The 20,145-nt window shown below is 35.4% G+C and overlaps 1 protein-coding gene across 4 annotated transcripts in view; it reads left to right on the forward strand.

The window, feature by feature from the left end:
- The window catches only part of SSBP2 (single stranded DNA binding protein 2), a 330,775-nt gene that overhangs the window by 277,659 nt on the left and 32,971 nt on the right, over positions 1–20,145 (forward strand). For 2 of the 4 annotated variants that reach the window (XM_032156927.2, XM_032156925.2), the window contains 2 exons: positions 3,140–3,231; positions 9,115–9,163. In XM_032156927.2, the coding sequence (XP_032012818.1) occupies positions 3,140–3,231; positions 9,115–9,163 (141 nt within the window). The remainder of the gene's footprint in view (positions 1–3,139; positions 3,232–9,114; positions 9,164–20,145) is intronic. The other 2 variants (XM_032156928.2, XM_032156926.2) reach the window with 1 other exon arrangement.

Raw genomic sequence — 20,145 nt, forward strand, 5'->3', positions numbered from 1 at the left:
AAACTCCCCAACTAGTTTTAGTTTCTCTAGAAATCTGAAGGATAAAGAAGTTATATACAAGTAGGAGCATATGATTTCCAAATAAGATACTTAGAGTGGAAAAATGGTGAGGTGGCAATATATGTATGATAGTCTCTCATGTAAGGAGAAAGTAAACTGATTCTATATTTTCAGATCTATGATGGGCAGTAGAATTTAGCTCAGTACAGGGAAGAACTTTCTAGAAATTAAGTTGCCCAACCATGGAAAGACTTTATAAACTTTCCAAGCAGAGTCTGAACAGCCATTTTGTCAGAAACGTTGCAGTGGGAGAGAGATTAGACCAGATGGAATTGTATAGTTGCCATCAGCTTTAAAATTCAGTGATTCTAAATTAGGTCTTCCCATTCTGCCTTTGTTGATAGCACTTGGAAAGCAAGTTGTTATTCTTTCTTTTTGCTTTAGATTATTCACTAAATGAAAATATTTTGCAAAGCTATCAAGCATATATTGAAAAATTTCTTACTCATTTCCTGGGACAATTCACTTGAACTAGCTCATCATTCATGGAAGGCCTACTGTGTGCCAGGCACCATACATGAACACTGGGTATACAAAGATGAGTAACATAGATATGCTGCCTTCAAGGTACCTATTATTTAGCAGGAAGTATAGATACACAAAGAAAAACTGTTATGTAATGGGGAAAGTCTAGATAATAAATTCACATACTTTTTCTGGAGCCATTACATAAAGAGGCAAGAAATTCTGTTAGCGTTGAGGTCTATGGAAGCTAGTGAAAAGAGGACTCATTTAAGTTGGTTTCTTATTAACAATGGTAAAAGAAAAAAAAAGAGTTAGCAGTTACAGTTTTTGGGCACCAAATATCATGCTTTTAATTCACTAAGTACTATGGTAGGTGCTTTATATTTCATTTTATTCACCAACAAGCCTATAAGGGAGATAATATTATCACTTTACAAATAAGGAAATTAAGATTAGGAAATCATTGGGAGAATCATTGGCCCAAGATCACACACAGAGAGATGTAGAGGAAATGGGGCAGTGGCAACAGAGATTCAAACCATTGTCTACCTATGTCCAAAGCTATAAGGAAAAGTAATGTTTTCCTTGATAAAATAAAACAGAGATCTTCTAAGATCAAAAATGAGGGGAAATAAAACAGAGATCTTCTAAGACCAAAAAGGAGGAGAGACTTTTCTTGTGAAGCATTTCTATTATATTTTACCATTCAGATTTTGTTTCCAATGACTAACCTTTATCTCAGAGACCCCTTGCTAGTACTGCTGCTGCCACCACCATGCCTGATCCAGAGGTTAGGGGAAATAGCTATCCTTTTAACCAATGTCTCAAGTGTGAACAGAAATCATTCTATTGTCCCATAGCTCACGAATTTGGATATTTAAATAAGATTTCCTTAAAGTAAAAGTAAATAAACAATGAGAATAGCATGTAACTAGGTAATGTCATTTATCAACTGTAGCTTACACTCTGGAGTCAGTAGACCTGCTCTCTTTATTTCCTTGTCGTCTGAGCACCTACTACTTAAAGGCCAGGGAAGATGAGTTAACATGAGTATAAAAGTCTATTATGTGTTGCTGAACTTAAATCCAGTAGGTTGGAGGGTATGGTTGGGAGTAGGGAATAAAGATGAAAATTATAGAAAATGAGGACAGGAAAGGTAGGCTGGGGCTGAGCCTTGAATAACCTCATAGAGCCACGCTGAGAAGTTTAAACTTATTTGACAGGTAGTGTGGGTCATCATAGCTTCTAAGTGACATGAATAGGACTGAGTTTTAGAAGGATAGCTCTTGAGGCAGTTTGGAGAATATATTGGGAGCAGGAGAGACTAAATCATAGAGACCAATTAAGACAGTGCAGTAGTCTCAGTAAGTGACAAAGATTAGTAATAAGAGGAGAGAACTATTTCAAGAGCTATTTCATGGATGGAATCAATGGACGTTGGTAACTGACTGGATATGGGAATTTGAAAGAAAAGGAAGAAAACATCAAGGAGCTCCTGGAAATTCTTAGCTTGGGCTATTGTGTGGAAGGTGATAGCACAGAAGTGACTGAGGAAAGCGGTACAAAGAACTCAGTCATGAGAAGATAATATTGAGTTTACTTTTAGATATGTTGTGAGTAAGATGGTATCCAGATGGAAACAAATCCTATGAAGTTCAACATATGAGTTATCTGGGAGCTTAGGAAAGACATCATGATCAGATATAAAGATTTCAGATTCCTAACATATAAGTAGTTGTTGAACAAATGGTGGCAGATAAGATTACTCATAAATGTGTTTTATTGAAAAGAGTGCTAAGAACTTGGAGAAAAGCAACATTTAAAGGGTTAGCAAAATAAAAAGAGCTAGCAAAGGAAATTGAAAAAGAGTACCCAGAAGAGTTGGAGGAATATTGGTATCAGAAAGCCAAGTGTGAAAGTTGTTGATAATGTCAAAATACATTAAGATAATAATGATAAAATTAGTCTTTTTGTCCCTATGGCAACTAAACTATCTAATAACATGTACATGTTAAAACATTAAAATGTTTTTATCCTTTGAATGCACATGATAGATATTAACAGAAGCTGATTGAGTCATATAATTCATGCATACATATTTTGAATATACATTAGTTTTTATACATTTTTGTGTATTTGTATATTAATGCATTTCTGTGTTGGACATGTTATTTTGTGAATAGAAATTTGCATTTAACTTTCTTGTGTTGGGTTCACCTGTTTTGTTTTCAGACTTTATGTCATTGTTCTGGGTCTGACGATTTCAAACATTGAATCACTCTTTTCTTTCAAAATTGAATTTTGGATTTATGATATGTTTCATTTGAAAATGTTTACTATTGTACATATCTTAGGATATTAATAAAATATATTGAAATATAATTGCAGCCATACCTTAATCATTTAACATGCTCCAGTGATCATACATATTCACATGGTTTTAAAAAGACATAGACCAAAGTAATTGCTAAAACAGAAGCAAAAATACAAGAGTGGACCCCTCAGAGAATGAATTACACAGGCCTTATCCAGTTGGAGTTATGTAGGGAAATCATTAACGTGCTCTCCTTTCTTTCCCCCTCCTCTTTGGTTTTGTTTTTTTGTTTTGTGGTAGTCTGACCCTTGGTTATCATTACAGAACTATGGAGGTGCAATGAGACCCCCACTGAATGCTTTAGGTGGCCCTGGAATGCCTGGAATGAACATGTAAGCAATGTTATATCATATATTACGTTATTACGTACATGATATTTTATATAGATAAATAATACCATATTATTCTATTTAGTAAAGTGTTCTATTTTCTGGCTTCTAAAATGATGTTAATTTGTAAAACAATTTGAGCACCTCAGTCTCTGTGTGGTATAAAAATGAACTAAACATGAGCTGTAGTGTTTGCTTCATTTTCACAACATAATCTCTTATGTTTTCTTTGTTCCCTTGCAACCTTTAATTTTTTTCATTTTCAAGTGCTATAAATAACAGCTTTTAGTCTATTTCATTTTGATAAGTACAGAGTCTCCATATATTCTGTAAAGTTTGAAGAGACGCTAACACCAGGACTTTGACTTGACTCTGTAGAAGTAGATAATTGAATACGGTTAACCTCATTTTTAACAGATAGATAGTGATTCTGTGAGTGGAGTTTTTAACTCATAAATACATAAATATATCTACTTTGGCTTTGTTGGGACTACTGTCAACATAGGAAGAATTCTCTCTGGTAGTATACTATAATCTCTATCAAAGAACTTTCCATAGCATAGGATGAATTTTGTTTTGAAAAATTCCAGACACATTTAGATAAGGAGTAAACTAAATTTTTTATTGGAATGGCCTTTTCAACCCAAAGAGAGTAGTTTGTTTCTATCAGCCAATATAATGTAGTTTGTTAGGAAATTTTTCTTTTTCATTATCCAGCTTGCCCTCCAAGTCTTATATACACAAGGTGCTTGTTAGTGACTTTCGTTAATTCACAAGAGGATCAGTTTCATGATATGGCCTAAAGAAAATTTACCGAAAGTAATGAAAGTGTTCCATATAGGTTTGTGGGTGTCTCCTCAGGTATGTTTCCATCAGTTCGTGTTTTGATTACTTATATATATCAAATTAAACAACTCTGCCATCATTTAATGGCATTGAAGATACACTGTGAAATAAGCTCTTTTGATCTATGTAGGATTTTTTTTAAGTTTCTGAAGCCATTTTCATGGAAAGCAAATTTGCCTGAAATAGAAAATAGGTTAATAGGTGGGTACCAGCTAGGCTTAAAACTAACAGAACGGGAGGGAAAGTAGGTCAGATTTTCCTATCACGTCTTTTTACTTTTAAAGTAAAAATGGATACACATGAAATCCGACTCTTCTTAAATTCCTCAAAGGCTTGGCCTTGTATTAGTGGCTGCTTCAAAAAAGAGTGAATTGCATTTTCTGCTTATTATGTCCAAAGCTGAAGCTCTTACCAATAGGATGGAGATATATATAAAACGTACCCACTTGAGATTCTTACTTTAAAATGCAGATCTTAAGGGGTATGATGTCGAATACCATGTATAAATGTAAGGAGTATATATTTTGAATACTATGATCACCCCAGAATGATCATTCAATAAGAATGTATCTAATATCATTTGTACATTACTCTGCTTTATAATTGGTCATACGGCCAACTTTAATGCAGTGAAAAAAATTTTTTTTGTTCAGAGAAAAAAAATTGTTTCTATGTGACCATTGAGAGATTAAAATAACTGCTTCCAATTGTCTAGTTTCTTTCTCAGATATACTTAAGCATATACATGTGCATACATTTAATTTCCTAGACTATGGAGACTAAAAATATGGCTGAAATTTTTAATATGATTACTTTTTGTTGATATTTAGGTTTGGGTGTCTTAAGTTTAATCCCTAGATACTTTTAAGTATTTTCAATTACATCATATTTTACTATTAATATAATATCTTTTTTGTAAAGAACCTTTAAGCCTTACAGACTCTGATCTCCATTTTTTTGTTACTGTTTTCTTTTATGTAAGATCCTATACCATTTTTAGTTTTCTATAAATCAGGATTCCTTCAAGGACAATGAAATGTAAATATTTACATTTTTACACTTGTAAATATTTTCCTCTAATAGGGAAACTTCTCAGGTATGAATGCTCTATAAGAGTGTAACTATTATATTGATATTGGCCCCAAAAAAGCAAAGGCTTGTTTAGAGACATAAAAAGTGAAACATATTATCTCCATTGCACTCAATAGGGTAAGCTTTATTGAAATTCACTTTATAATGTATTATCTTTAAAACAAAGTCTAACTGTAATGCATACACACAGTATTCCTAACGTATTTGTAGCTTCATGTCATTAAGGAATTTTGCATATTCCTTAAAAATTGAAGAAAAAGGCATTAGAAGGGTGTTACCTTAAGCTCTGTCTTGAACTGACTAAACTATTTAAGTAACAAAAATATTTGTGTGTTAGGAGTTAGGAGTAACATGCCAGAGACTCATACCTGGATAATTTTCTTTAGCTTGTCATTTTTTCTTATTTGCCATGAAAGTATAATGACAATAAAAAATTTCCAACCCTGGTCACTAAAGTAATTAAATACTTATTCTAACTGGCAACTGTATTTCTTTATTGCAGAATAAATCACTTGGAAGTAAATTTGGTAACCTTATTGTTTAAAAAACTTTGTTTTCATGCTCTAAACTTAGGATAAATTATGTTGTGTCACTGAAAAACTTACTTTCTATATTTCTGTAACTAGTATTGTATCTTAGAAGCAAAAGCTAAATTTAAGTAATTTAAAGTAGCATTTATAAGTTATGGCCAAAATATAATTTTCTAATGCATTGTATATTATTGTTTAAAGGAAATTTGAATAATCATGTATTTCTAAATTAAATACATTTTTATAAGTTTCCAAAGAATTTAGGAGTTAGTATTAAAGCACCCCTAACTCAACTTTGTATACATTACTATTAAGCAATACTAAGAGGCCAAAGGATTTCAGAGGATCTTCTTATTCTGTATTATATCCTGCAGAGTTATGAAGTTTGTGTAGTTATTATTTTGAAATAAAATAATTACAGAAGAAAGAGGATTTTTCAGGCCAGGCATAGTGGCTCATGCCTGTAATCCCAGCACTTTGGGAGGTCAAGGCAGGCGGATCACTTGAGGTCAGGAGTTTGAGACCAGCCTGGGCAACATGGGGAGACCCCATCTATACTAAAAATACAAAAATGAGCTGGGCATGTTGACAGGTGTCTGTAATCCCAGATTCTTGAGAGACTGAGGCACGAGAATGGCTTGAGCCTGGGAAGTGGAGGTTGTAGTGAGCTGAGATCCTGTCACTGCACTCCAGCCTAGGTGACAGAGCAAGACTGTGTCCCAAACCAAAAAAAAAAAAAAGAAAAGAAAAGAGGATTTTTTTCTTTGGTAATAGTGGTTGATTTGATTTAGTCAAAATCAACCTCCTTACCAAAAAATGCAGACTTCTCCACCCAGGTTGGAGTGCTATAGCACGATCTCGGCTCACTGCAACTTCCGCCTCTCCGGTTCAAGCAATTCTCCTGCCTCAGCCTCCTAAGTGGCTGGGACCACAGGCATGCGCCACCACGCCCGGCTAATTTTTGTATTTTTTGTGTAGATGGGGTTTCTACATGTTGCTCAGAATGGCCTTGAACTCCTGAGCTCAAGTGGTCCACTTGCCTCAGCCTCCCAAATCTTTGGGATTACAGGCATAAACTATCATGTCCAGCCTGATTCTACTTCAAACCATACTTACATAGAAATTTTCATTCAAAATAATTCCTATGTTATAGTTTGTAAATTATTTTCTTAATAATACTGAGGGCCCTCAAAAGGAGTGGGAATTACTGAGCTTAACTAGTTGTTCTAATAGAACTACTCTCTACTATAACCCTCACTTTTTATAAAACACTTGTGAAACTTAAAGTATTTTCAAACACAATGATAATGTTAGGAGAAATTTAACTTATCCATATGAATTATTAATACTTAATAGTAAAATGAAATTTATTATGAAATACATAGTATGTTGGAACTAGATTGGTATTTATCAAATTGAAATATATAATGTTATGACAAATGTAACATTTAATGCAATTAAGTTAAATTATATATTATTTTAACATTTAGGTTAGCATGTTTAACATTAGACAAATTTGAAAATAAAAATAGTTTATTCTATATATGCATCTTATTCATACAGTACTTGTTTGTTTATGATATTTCAAAATTATAAGATTATCTACATAACATTATTATATATAAATTTTGCCAGGATCTGCATATGGTGTACTTTTATGTCATTTTAAGATAAATGTTCCCGAGTTTTTTTACTGTGTTTTATTTAACATCAAACAAATCATGTGGGTGTACCTTACTACCCAAATGTTTTACTTGGTCAACACATATCTTATGTTTTACTTTAGATTCTGCCCATTAGGACACTGAATCCTATAGGTAAAATCATTTTTCTGAAGTGTTCCAGTAATTAATTGTAAAATCATCATCACCATCGTCATCTTGGAGAGGCAACAATTTCCAAAGATAATCAATACAAATGCCTCTCACCTTCTTTCTCCCTATGCACAAAATTTTGTCAAGTCCACACTGGTATCTTCTATACCTCAAGCTGAATTGGGAAAATATTCGACTTGGGCATTCCTACTAGAGCCCAGGGACAGGACTCATTCCCTTCCGTGCTGCTCACACCTCTAGGGAATCTCAAAACAAAACTGAAAACTGTTCTAAATATTCCATGCAAACATGGGTAATATAATAACTAACTTGTTCAGCCTCTTTATCTAACATTTAGAACTAGCTTGTCCAACCTGTGGCCCGTGGGCCACATGTGGCCCAGGATGGCTTTGAATGTGACCCAATACAAATTTGTAAACTTTCTTAAAACATTATGAGATTTTATTTGTAATTCTTTTTTTTTATTATTAGCTCATCAACTATCGTTAGTGTTAGTGTATTTTATGTGTAGCCCAAGACAATTCTTCTTCCAGTGTGGCCCAAGGATTGGACACAATCCAGTGTCTGTCCAGTGGACACAATCTTCTTCCAGTGGTCCAAAGATGGGACACTCATGATTTAGAATTTTAGGTTTAAGGTCTCTAGAATCAAGGAATTTTTTTTAAAGATTTTCATTGTCTTAGTGATTCAAAGGAAGGGGAATTTTAAATGACCCTAATTAGAGGAAGCCGACTGACAGTAGTCTGCTTTTCATAAGATGGTATTTATTCAGGTACACAATTTAGTACTAAAGTATGAGGACAAGAGACCTTTTTGATTTAACTAATTAGGCATTAATTTTACTTTAAAAGCTCGGTGTCCTTATAAGCTGTGGAATACAGAACATTCTCCTTTACTCTAAAATGAAGTAATATATTGGCATAGATTATCTCCCATTTTTTCTAAGATTTGCTCTGGCCACTATCTGGACTGAAATTATGAGAACAAGAAATGGGATTTCTCATTTAATAGTAACTAAATCATCAGTAGCATTGAAAGATAGATTAATAAATATGAAAGTAATGTGTGATACTCTGTGTTTTTTTTAAAAGGAGGCAATTTTAGATACCTTTTATATATTTTTATTTGCTTATAGCTTAATAGGAGCAATCATTTTACATATATTGATGTTTTACAAATTTTATTTTGAATGAGATACAGGAAGCTCTTATATTGATATCACAAGGTTATGGTTTATATTTAGTTCATAACACTTTTCACTACAGAAGTGTGTTTTATAATGATTTCAATGTATGTATATATTTACTCCTATGAGTGATTACCATCTTTATAACAATAACCATTTAATATTAAAATAAAACTGGGCTTTCTAAAAGCAGTTCAATTTGGGAAGAAAACTTTTCTTTTGGGGGACTTAATTAATGTAAAAAGCTATTAAAATAAATATAAAGAGAGTAATTTCAGTGCCAAACTAGAACTGCATGGTAACTGAATTGTAAATGTTATATTTTGTGATTTGTCATTGATTATTGTGAAACCTTCAAAGCATAGGTTAAAATTTCATTTATCAAATTGTTTTGTAGGGGTCCAGGTGGTGGTAGACCTTGGCCAAACCCAACAAATGCCAATTCAGTGAGTATATATATATAATATATATTTTAATATTTTGCATTTTGTAACATTTAACAAAAATCACAAAAACATTTTGCTTTTGAAAGTCTTGCAATTGGTTGTAGTAACCCTTTTTTAAGTAATCATTCAAAAAGAAGTTTAATATAAATTTTAGAAAAAGATGCATAATTTTTTGAAATTGTGTAATTTTCTTTCACTTCAAGGTCTAATATAAACATGCATTCTGTTGTCAACAAGACTTTCAAGAATAAAAATTGAAATAGTGTGACTTAAGTATATACTACAATAGCCTATAAATAGTGATCTGTATCATAAAATGGTTTGATCTTCTAAAATAACTATTAATAATCACTGAATTGCCAAATACAATCAACCTGTTAGAAGAAGCCAAATTATTATAATTTTATTTGCTATATCAGTTACATCTAGGTTTGCTTTCTTGCTGCCCCAGAAAGCAAATGCACATTTACCTCGTGCCTGTTAGCTAAATTGCCATCCTTGTACATCTCTCTATATACCTGACATCTTGGGAATTTTCCTTATATATTTGTGGCAGTGGTTTGATGGCACTAATATTTATCTCGCAATAATGTCACAGAAATATATGCACAGGCTGAAAATTAAGCTATCAATCTTAAAATTAGTATGATTTTAATGTTGTGATCCTGGAGATGTTTTTCCTTCTTGTCTTTGAAACCTTGAATTCTTTGATATGTGAGAGAAGTCTGCCGTGTACATCTGTGTACTGTGTGCACTGCACAAAGGTTCCTGGGTCAAGGGAGTCAGTAGGAGAATGAAATACAACCTGTGATCCCCTTGTGAAGTCAATGGGCATCTACCCAAAGAGGATGCCTTTTGCTAATATGTACAAATGTATCTTCATTGGCTAGCAGTGGCCTTAATGTTAAATGAATATGAAACTGATCCAGTGTTTAAGGTTAGGTTATAGGAAGAATCATCCTAAATCCATTGCTGTTTTGAAGGAGGAATCACTTTCAGCTCAAGTAAATAACTGTCATGTATTTTTTAAAATGTTAATTCATGTTATCTGCTTTCCTCTTAATTTTAATAGCTATGATGTTTGCTAAGTAATTGAAATTATTTGAAGTGAAAAGAATGATGTTGCTTCCATTTGAGTCTTCAGTGTGCTATTTAATTTCAACAAATCTTTCTTCTAAAATAGTGTTTTGCCAGATCGTGTTGGAATAGAGTACCTTTACACCTTCACAATTATTTTCGTTTGCTTACATGCTTTAGAAGAGTTTACTTCTTACAATCTATTAGCTTCTTACTATTTGACCTAACCAATTCATTCAAGATTTCACTTTAAAATGACACCTGTCTAGCAGGTCAAGATACATTTATTTTAACTTCCTATTTAAATGCCCATAAAAGGAATGCAAGAAAACATTTTTTGTAGCATAGAAAACTCTTTCCAGTGCCAGAATCTGGAAAGAATTTCCATTATCTGCATGTCTCATGAAGCTAGATGGAAAAGCACAACCAATGGCTCACCTTAACTATGGAAACCTTCCCACCTAGAAGCACAAAAACCATTCTCGTATTCCTCATTGTCAGCTCAGCCAGTCATCCCTTTACTGCCCATTGCAGGCAGCCAGAGTACAATTCACACCCACCACTACCGACCTCTGTAAGTACCTTCTTTTACACACTCATCCAAAGATTATATCTCCCACAAGGCACCTAGGAAGGTGGACAGGGTTTGAGCGGTTGATAGTGACAAGGATGTTTCATTGTACCAAGGGTGTATATTATCCAAGTAAACAGTATAGATGAGAAGAGAGCTCTGTGTTCTGTTGACTTTTAGTTTTTTAGGTACTCCATCTCATTAGGATTTCATAGCGCTGGGCACTGTGGGTAGGAGAATACGCTATAACACACTAGCAGTTCTGCATTATTTTAGACCCTGAGAAATATTAGGAATTAGGGTAAAAGCTGTACACATCAAACTGCTTTCCACCAGTCTGAAATGAGCATTTGACTAGCACACATGTAGGCAAGTAATGGAGTTGAAAGCAGTCTCCTCGATGAATATATACCAAATGTGCAAACATCTACCCTTACTCAAAGTATGAGAATAGGGAAAAGAAGTGGAGGAGGCCTATCGCTCTCTCTTTAAAGAGAGAAAGTAGTCATCATCCTGAGCATCCAAAGGAAAAGTAGGCCTCTGAAAATGACCATTGTAAGAACAAGGGGAAAAAAATCATAGATAACTGACGACTTTCTAGCAAAGACATAGGGCTTCTATGAAACAGAAGCAAGAAGTATTAAGGAGGTATTTTTCCCCAAAAACCATGGATCATTTTGTGGTGACAACTTATCCAAATTATGTTGAATTCCAAGTTTCTTAGACTTCCTGCCCATATTTAATATTAAAACACTTTTCAGTTTTTATCAATACAGTTAGTCTCTGACTCCTCAAGGCAGCATATTAAAGTAGTTGTTTGTTTTGTTTTTGCTGTTTTCAAATATGGTTTACTATTTTTTCTTTTAAATGTTTATTTTGAAATAACTTCAGATTTAAACATTGCAAGAATACTACAAAGAATTTCCATACACCCTTCACCCAGATTCCCAATTGTTAATAATGTCTTACCACATTTGCTTTATTATTTCTTCTCTCTACATAAATGTATTTTTAAACTGTTTAAATTTCCTGAAACTTTATCCCTAAATACTTGCATGTATATTTCCTAAAAAACTAACACATAATTTTTTTATAACCCCAGTAAAATGATCAAAATAAGGAAATCAACTCTGATGTAATGCTGTTTTCTAATCTACAGCTCTTATTCAGATTTCACTAATTGGCTCAATAATCTTTTCTAACAAAAGAAAATCCCAATTTACTTGTTACATTCATCCTTCGTGTCTCTTTGTCTCCTTTAACTTGGAACAGTTTCTCAGCTTGTTTTTGTTTGGAGCGGGAGGTTGTTTGTTTTGGTCTTTCTTAACCTTGGAGTTAAAAAACTCCAAGCAAGATTATTTAGAATGTATATAATTTGGTTTTATCTATTTCCTCCTGATTAGATTTAGGTTATATATATTTGTCAGGGATACTACAGAAGTAATTTTGTGGTTTTTGGCCGGGTGCAGTGGCTCACACCTGTAATCCCTGCACTTTGGGAGGCCGAGGCAGGTGATCACGTGAGGTCAGAAGTTCGAAACCAGCCTGGCCAACATGGTGAAACCCCGTCTCTACTAAAAATACGAAAAATTAGCCGGGTGTAGTAGCAGGCACCTATAATTCCAGCTACTCAGGAAGCTGGGCAGGAGAATCACTTGAACCCAGGAGGCGGAGGTTGCAGTGAGCCGAGATCATGCCATTGCACTCCAGCCTGGGCAACAAGAGTGAAACTCCGTCTCAAAAAAAAAAAAAAGAAAATATTGTGTTTTTCTCAATGCATCATTTCAGGAGGCACATGATGATTTGTCCCATTATTGTTGATGTTAATTTTGATCATTTAGTTAAGGTGGTGCTTGTCTGGTTTCTCCACTATAGAATCACTATTTTTCCCCTTGTACTTATTAACTTAGAGACATACTTTGAATGTACAGTAGGTCTCCTCTTCCTCCTTATACTTTCATCTGCTATTTTGGACATCTATTGATGATTCTTGCCTGAATCACTTTTTTACTTTGTTGGTTGCCAAATGGATATTTTTGAATTCTGTCTTTTCTTCTCCGTTTATTAGTTAGCTAACTATAACAGAGTTGTTTTTTCTTTTCCATTCATATTCATTTATGTATATAAGATGTATTCATGAATTATTTTATTCTGTGGGTTTAGGATGCTAAAATTGTTCCAAGTTTTCCCCTTTAAGTGGGATCACTTAACCTTTTAACATGTCCCCATTTTTCTCTGATCACTTTGAAGCTCTTCTTACATTTTCCCAGTTTTAGCCCTGGAAACAGCCACTTCTTTAAGGAGCTTGGGGTTCTTTTACTGGATATTGGTATTTAGAACCCACCAGAGTAATACAACTTTTAGGCCCTCTCAACTAACAGAACTAGGAAATATTATGTATGTGTATACACACACCCACACATGTCTATACCTTTACCTATTTGTATTAAAAGCATGAGTGCACACTGATGCTTCCATTTCAGTCCATCCCTACAGGGTTCAGTCTAGCCTTTCTACTTTCCATGTTTATAAGTCACTTCTCTGAAAGTATGAAACCTGTCTGTCTTATCCATAATATATGTATTTATTGCCTGATCTTTGTCCATAATTTTGTCACATAAAAGTGTTTTGGTCAAAAATATTTTTGGCACTCTTTTACATGACAGCAGGAAAAACATTTTTAAGGGCAAACTCATATTTTTAATTCCAAATAAAAGTTATGATTTTTATTTTTAATTTTCTTACCTCTGAGCATTACAGTATTGGTCTCAGATTCTTACTTAGAGGTTTATTTACAAACTCCCTAATTGTAGTTTTTCGTTTTTTTGTCTTTTTCACAAAGGATTCTGATCTTTGCACAAGTTCTGATCATTATCAAGCATTTTATTGAAAATAGACACTTTTGATTACAAGGTCCAGAAAACCAACCAAACTAGACTTATACTGAAAAAGAGTATTACTGGATCATATATCTGAAAAGTACAGATATATTTTTGGTTTTGAGCACACTTGGTTCCAAAAGTTTAAATTATGTCATCCTGAGTCCCACCCAAGCCACATGGAAAAAAAATAAGGCAGAAATAGTTTACTAAAGAAAATTAAAGGAATGGATAGTAAAAGAGCGGATAGGCATAAACAACAAAATGTTCAGTATAGCATTGTACTCATTAATTCGCTCACTTGTCAGGAGAAAAAGAGGAAACTCCTTTAAGGAAAATATGCATCTATTAATAGTGATTAAGCCTAAAGGAAATATGAACACATTACTCCGAATAGGCTCTGCTCTGTACAAATAGGTGCTCATTTTTTTAAAAAGCACTAAAATAGAATATTTTTAATTTCATGTGGCACAGATAATGTCTTGATATTATCTTCCCTTATTTCTAGTAAACCAGTGCTTGTAAAGATAGCTTTAAACTTCACAGTTGAAGAAAGGCACTTATCTAAAATGTTACAGATCATTTAACAAAATGAAAGTCCTCTAGTTACTTCTCTGCCCTCTACCACAGCACCACAGTCATGGGTATTGGGACTCAGAATATTTCAGAATATTTGGATTCTCATCACAGCTTTTGAGTGATCTGTCTAGATTAGCCAGACAGTATGTATGGCCCTTAATTTTATTCTCTGTCAAATAATAAGTTCGTCAAATTCTGTGTTTCTGACTTTCTAATCCTCTAATTTTGCTTATCTTCTACATCTTCATTTTTACCTTTCATTTCATCTTAATGAGTATTTAATATAAAGTATAGGGTAGGGTTAGAAGGAGGATTTAGGGATAAAGAGAAGGAAAGAGTTTTGAAGGTGATTTCAACTCTTTGAATCCAGGTAGCTGGGAGAATGGGAATAACACAACTGAGCTAGGATCACAGGAAAAGAAGCAGGTGTAGAGGTAGGCAATGAGGTTTGGGGGCTTTGGTTTTTGTTTTTTTTTTTGTGAACGTTGAATTTGAAATATTTGTAGGACACCTTTGATTCTTCCACGATGCCTAATGCATATTTCTATCCTTATACTTAACACATTATAATTAGGATCTGTGGTGTTCAGCCTCAGCCAGGTCCTCCCTGATGCTTTACCAGCAGTTTGGTTTTTTCACTCTTCCTTAGCTACTTTTCATGTCCTCCTCAGTGAATACTATTGCAATTCTTTATTCTCATTCTGCACCTACATTATGTTTGGCCCCTTCTCTATCAGCTAATTGCGTCATATTTTACAGAGGAGAAGAAGAGACCATTAGATTCAAATTTCTTCAGATTCTGCCCTTTGCGTCCAATGTTATCAGACCTTTAGTCACCTTTCTTCCTTCTTACCTCAGAAATAGAAATATATATATATTTTTTTCTTTTCAATTCTGACCCTTCTGTCTATTCTCTCTCTCTCCCTTTTTAATTGTTATTTATTGTTTTATTTTATTTTATTTTTTTGAGATGGAATTTTGCTCTTGTCACCCAGGCTGGAGTACAGTGGCACAATCTCGGCTCACTGCAACCTCCATCTCCCAGGTTCAAGCGATTCTCTTGCCTCAGCCTCCCGAGTAGCTAGGATTACAGGCACTGACCACCATGCCCAGTTAACTTTTGTATTCTTAGTAGAGACAAGGTTTCACCGTGTTGGCCATGCTGGTCTCGAATTCCTGACCTCAGGTGATCCACCCACCTTGGCCTCCCAAATTGCTGGGATTACAGGCGTGAGCCACCACACCTGTCCCTATCATTCTCTTTATTCTATTTCTTGTTACTTCTTTGCATATCCTACTCATTCACTCTTTCAAATGAGTCTTTAGTCTATGTCCCTTTCCATTGACTGGAACTCTCCTCTAGTGCCATGCCATGAACAAAATCCTAAGACAACCTGAAAGCCCTAGTTCTCCACTCCTCTAGAGTTGGGCGGGGTTACCAGTACAAAACTTCTCTCAACCCTTCCTCAGTCTCCAGCCACCATCCCACGTCTCCCATACTTCCACTCCCTCACCACCTTCTCCTAGATAATTAATTACTTGGCCTGTCTTTTTCATCACCATGTGGCAATGAAGTGCCTGAAACATAACACGTAATGAATGGAAGTTTATTGAATTTACTTCCCAACCCATTTCAATTCCTATTCTGAAGGTTATTAGTGACTTTCTACTTACCAACCCAACACAATGACTTACTTTCTATCCTCATCATACCTAACCTTTGAGATATTTGACTCCTTGGTTTTCTCTTAGTAGCTTTTCTTTTTTCAGTTTAATAATATTTCTTTAGTTTTCCGTATTTTTATTACTTTTTTATTAGTTACCTTTAGGTGTATCACAGAAAGGTAAAAAGCTTAAGCCTGACAGCATTCAAGAATAAACCCAGTTTAGATATTTCCTAATCACTGCATCTACTACCTCCGTCTTAAAAGTCTAGCTTGCTTGACTTTTTATATTTTTCCTGATTTTCATCCAGTCACATATCCACCATTCTTTCTCTCTATGTCTCTTTTTTTTGCGGGGGGGCGGGGTGTGGGGCGGGGTGTGGGGACAGGGTCTCACTCTGTTGCCCATGCCGGAGTACAGTGGTACAAGTGGTGCAGTCTCAGCTCACTGCAACCTCCACCTCCTGTGTTCAAGCAATCCTCCCACCTCAGCCTCCTGAGTAGCTGGGACTAGAGGCACATGCCACCATGCTTGGCTAATTTTTTTTGTTTTTTGTAGAGACAAGGTTTTGCCATATTGCCCAGGCTCGTCTCAAACTCCTGGGCTCAAGCAGTCCTCCCACCTCAGCCTCCCAAAGTGCTGGGATTACATGTATGAGCTGCCATGCCTGGTCTCCACCCATTCTTAATTGGCAGTGTTTTCTAATTACATTTCTTGGCTGCTTTTTTTTTTTTTTTTTTTTTCATTTTAATGCTACCGTGTTGTTTCAACTACCAAAAATCTAGTTTAATCCTAGATCAAGTACCTTGTCCAGCACAAAGTAGAAATTTATTCAGTTGAAGCTGTATCCTTAGTCCTGGTCTCTGATAAGTTCTAGATCTGCATTTCTAAAAGTTTGTTTATCATATCTACCTCGGTGTCTTCTGGTACCTTCAAATCCAATAATCAGACATTTCCCCAAACCTGCCCCACTTCCTGAATTCCCTATGTATAAATGAGCAGCACCGTCATTTACTCAGTCACCAAGTTGAAAACCTGGGAATTATCTTAACTCCTTCCTTTCTTTGTCTGCCACACCCACTTTGTCACCAAGCTCTGCCAAGTACTTTGTGAAATGACCCTCAAATTCTCCTACTCTTGCTTATCTTCATCAGCACTGCCTATCACTCTTTATCATCTCTTGCCTGGATTTTTTTCCAGTGGTCTTCTAACTTATTCCATGATGCCTCTAGACTTATTTCTCTGAAACATAAATTTAGGGCCACGTGTGGTGGGTCATGCCTGTAATCCCAGCACTTCAGGAAGTTGAGTCAGGAGGATAGCTTGAGGCCAAGAGTTTGAGACCAGCTTGGAGAAAAAAGTGAGGCTCTGTCTGTACAAAACATTTAAAAATAAAAAAGGATTTTAAAAACATACATTTGAACATGTCTCTATAAAACCCATGACTCCTTATTTCCTACAGCATAAATTCATTCATAGTCTGACTGTGCAGCCTCACCCTTTACCACAACCCCCTATAAGCCCCCACACTATAGCAGCTATATAACATAGCATAGCATTTCCCAAATAAACCATGATTTCTTTTCTTTCTTTCTTTCTTTGTTTTTTTATGGCAGTTCTTCTCTTTGTCTTTCTGATGGGCATCTACTCTCTGTAAGTCCCAGCTGTCCAGCTCAAATATATCTTCTGTACTCACATGGTACTTCTACCTGTATTGTTATATTTTATGTCCTTCACACTACTGGTCCTAGGGCTAGGAGCCCAAATGCTGATTTTTAATAAAGGCATCAAAGACTATGTAGTGGAAACAGCATAAGCCACAAATAAAGAGCTTGACAGGGCAAAAAATTGAAAGAAATTGAGCAACTAGTTGAGATAACATTTGTAAAAGTATTTTTAAATGTTTATCTTATTTAACTGTTTGAAGGAATCATGAAGGAGAAATTAAAAGTGTAAAAGGAGGCCAGGCACAATGACTCACACCTGTAAATCCCAACACTTTGGGAGGCCAAGGTGGGTGGATCACCTGAGGTCAGGGGTTCGAGACCAGCCTGGCCAACATGGTGAAACACCATCTCTACTAAAAATACAAAAATTAGCCAGGCGTGATAGCAGGCACTTGTAATCCCAACTACTTGGGAGGCTGAGGCAGGACAATCGCTTGAACCCAGGAGGTAGAGGTTACAGTGAGCCTAGATCACGCCACTGCACTCCAGCCTGGGCAACAAGAGCGAAACCCAATCTCAAAAAATAAATAAATAGAATACAATAAATAAATAATATAAAAAGAGCAAGGACTTAAGAATGAGATAGTTGGGAAAAGCTACCTTTGGAAATAAACAGAATGTTTTTTTTTCCTTTCTGGGATGATACATGAAAATTTAAATCTATAAATAATAGAATGTTGAGCTGAAAATGAAGGTATAGCAAGAGCACGATAGCTTCAATGTATGACAGGAAGACAAAATATTTACTCAGGATGGTGTAATCACCATGATTTGCCAGCTCACAAGAGTCCATTGTTAAATATTCAGGAATTTCATGAGCTGTTTGTTAAACCACTGTTAGCTTAATATCTGCCATGTGGGAATATTTACACCACAGTAACTGGCAAATACTATAAATCAGGGCTTTTTTCCCCCCATGAAGTTTACTGGGTTTACTGACACATTACCAGTAAGCTTCAAGGCTTTCATAAAGGCTGAGCCAAAAATGCTTCCAGATATTTGTTAAGATGAGGTAGAAGTTGGAGAGCATGATTACATTTTGGATCTTGTCAACCTTGTTTTGTGTTTCTCTCCAGGAAATCTGTGCTTTAAAACAGAAAGGTTGGCTGGCTAGAGGGTGATCAAAGAAATGGAAATTAACAAAGTAGACTTTATGATAATGAATTTAAGACATTGGAGAGAGGAATAAAATGTTGACAGTGCCATGAAGGAGGGGCAGAGGCAATTTCGTTATAAACTAATAGAGAAATAATGTACTAAGTAAACATGGTGGAATTGTGATGCAAGAAAACCCTGGTTGGAATATAGAGTAATTTTTGTAAGTGTCATGAGGAGTAAGAAAGATGTCAGGCCAGGGAGTTAGTTGTTCAGTGAAGAGTTCTAGGATGTGACCATACTCATAAATGGAGGAGAGGGCAGTATATTGTAAAGTAAAGCAAGGCAGTGAACTGTAAATTCCAAAGATCTAAAGGCTAATTAGATTGTATCTTAAAGTTGCTTAAGAATGATGATAGGCAATATAGAGTGACGGAAGAACATGAGCCAAGTGCTAAAGACAGAGAGAGATGAAATTGTTCCTAGGAGCCAATAGATAAATTGGTGATTTGAGAAGGGCAGACTCACATTTAAATAAGGAGAAGTAGGCCCGGTACAGCGGCTCACGCCTGTAATCCTGACACTTTGGGAGGTCAAGACAGGTGGATTGCTTGGCTCAGGAGTTTGAGACTAGCGTGGGCAACATAGAAAAACTCCATCTCTACAAAAAATTAAAAATTAGCCAGGCGCAGTGGAGCACGCCTTAGTCCCAGCTACTTGTGGGGCCAAGGTAGGAGGATCGCTTGAGCCCAGCAGGTCGAGACTGCAGTGAGCCCTGTTTGTCCCATTGCACTCCAGCCTGGGTGACAAAAAAAGACCTTGTCCCCTCCAAAAAAATGAGAAGCAGAGGATGGATGGTAGGTAGATCATGAACTGAAAGGGACCCAAGAGAGCAAAGTTGTATTCATTCACTAAATGAAGTAAATGTTTGCTGCCATAAAAAAATCCCGGTACTCAGCAGAATTAATTCTCATCCCTGGTGATGCTGGGCATTCTAGCAGTGGCCATCTGCAGTGCCGAATTACTCATAGGCAGACCAAGCAGAGCCTCGGGACATGTGTTCTGTGCTTAAGGCAAAGCAAGAACACCAAATAAGGAGAAAAGCTTTTCAAATAACTTAATATTAAATATTTCCAAAAAACCAAATAATTATCAAGAGGAAATCATAACTTTGTTGTACTTCCTTATACTTACTTTATGGTTTCATATTATTTTTATGTTTAATTATATTGCAGGTATTGGGATAGAGGGTTTAGAATAGTACAAGCACTTATCTTTTCACTACCCTAAAGGTCCTATTCTGGCCCTGGCTGTCTGACTTCAAGTAGAGAGTAATCTATTGGTGTTCTTCAGAATAAGACAAAAATATCTCTTATGGATGTACATCAT

The sequence above is a fragment of the Hylobates moloch genome, unplaced genomic scaffold, assembly GCF_009828535.3.
Source record: "Hylobates moloch isolate HMO894 unplaced genomic scaffold, HMol_V3 SCAFFOLD_6, whole genome shotgun sequence".
NCBI classification, from domain to species: domain Eukaryota; kingdom Metazoa; phylum Chordata; class Mammalia; order Primates; family Hylobatidae; genus Hylobates; species Hylobates moloch.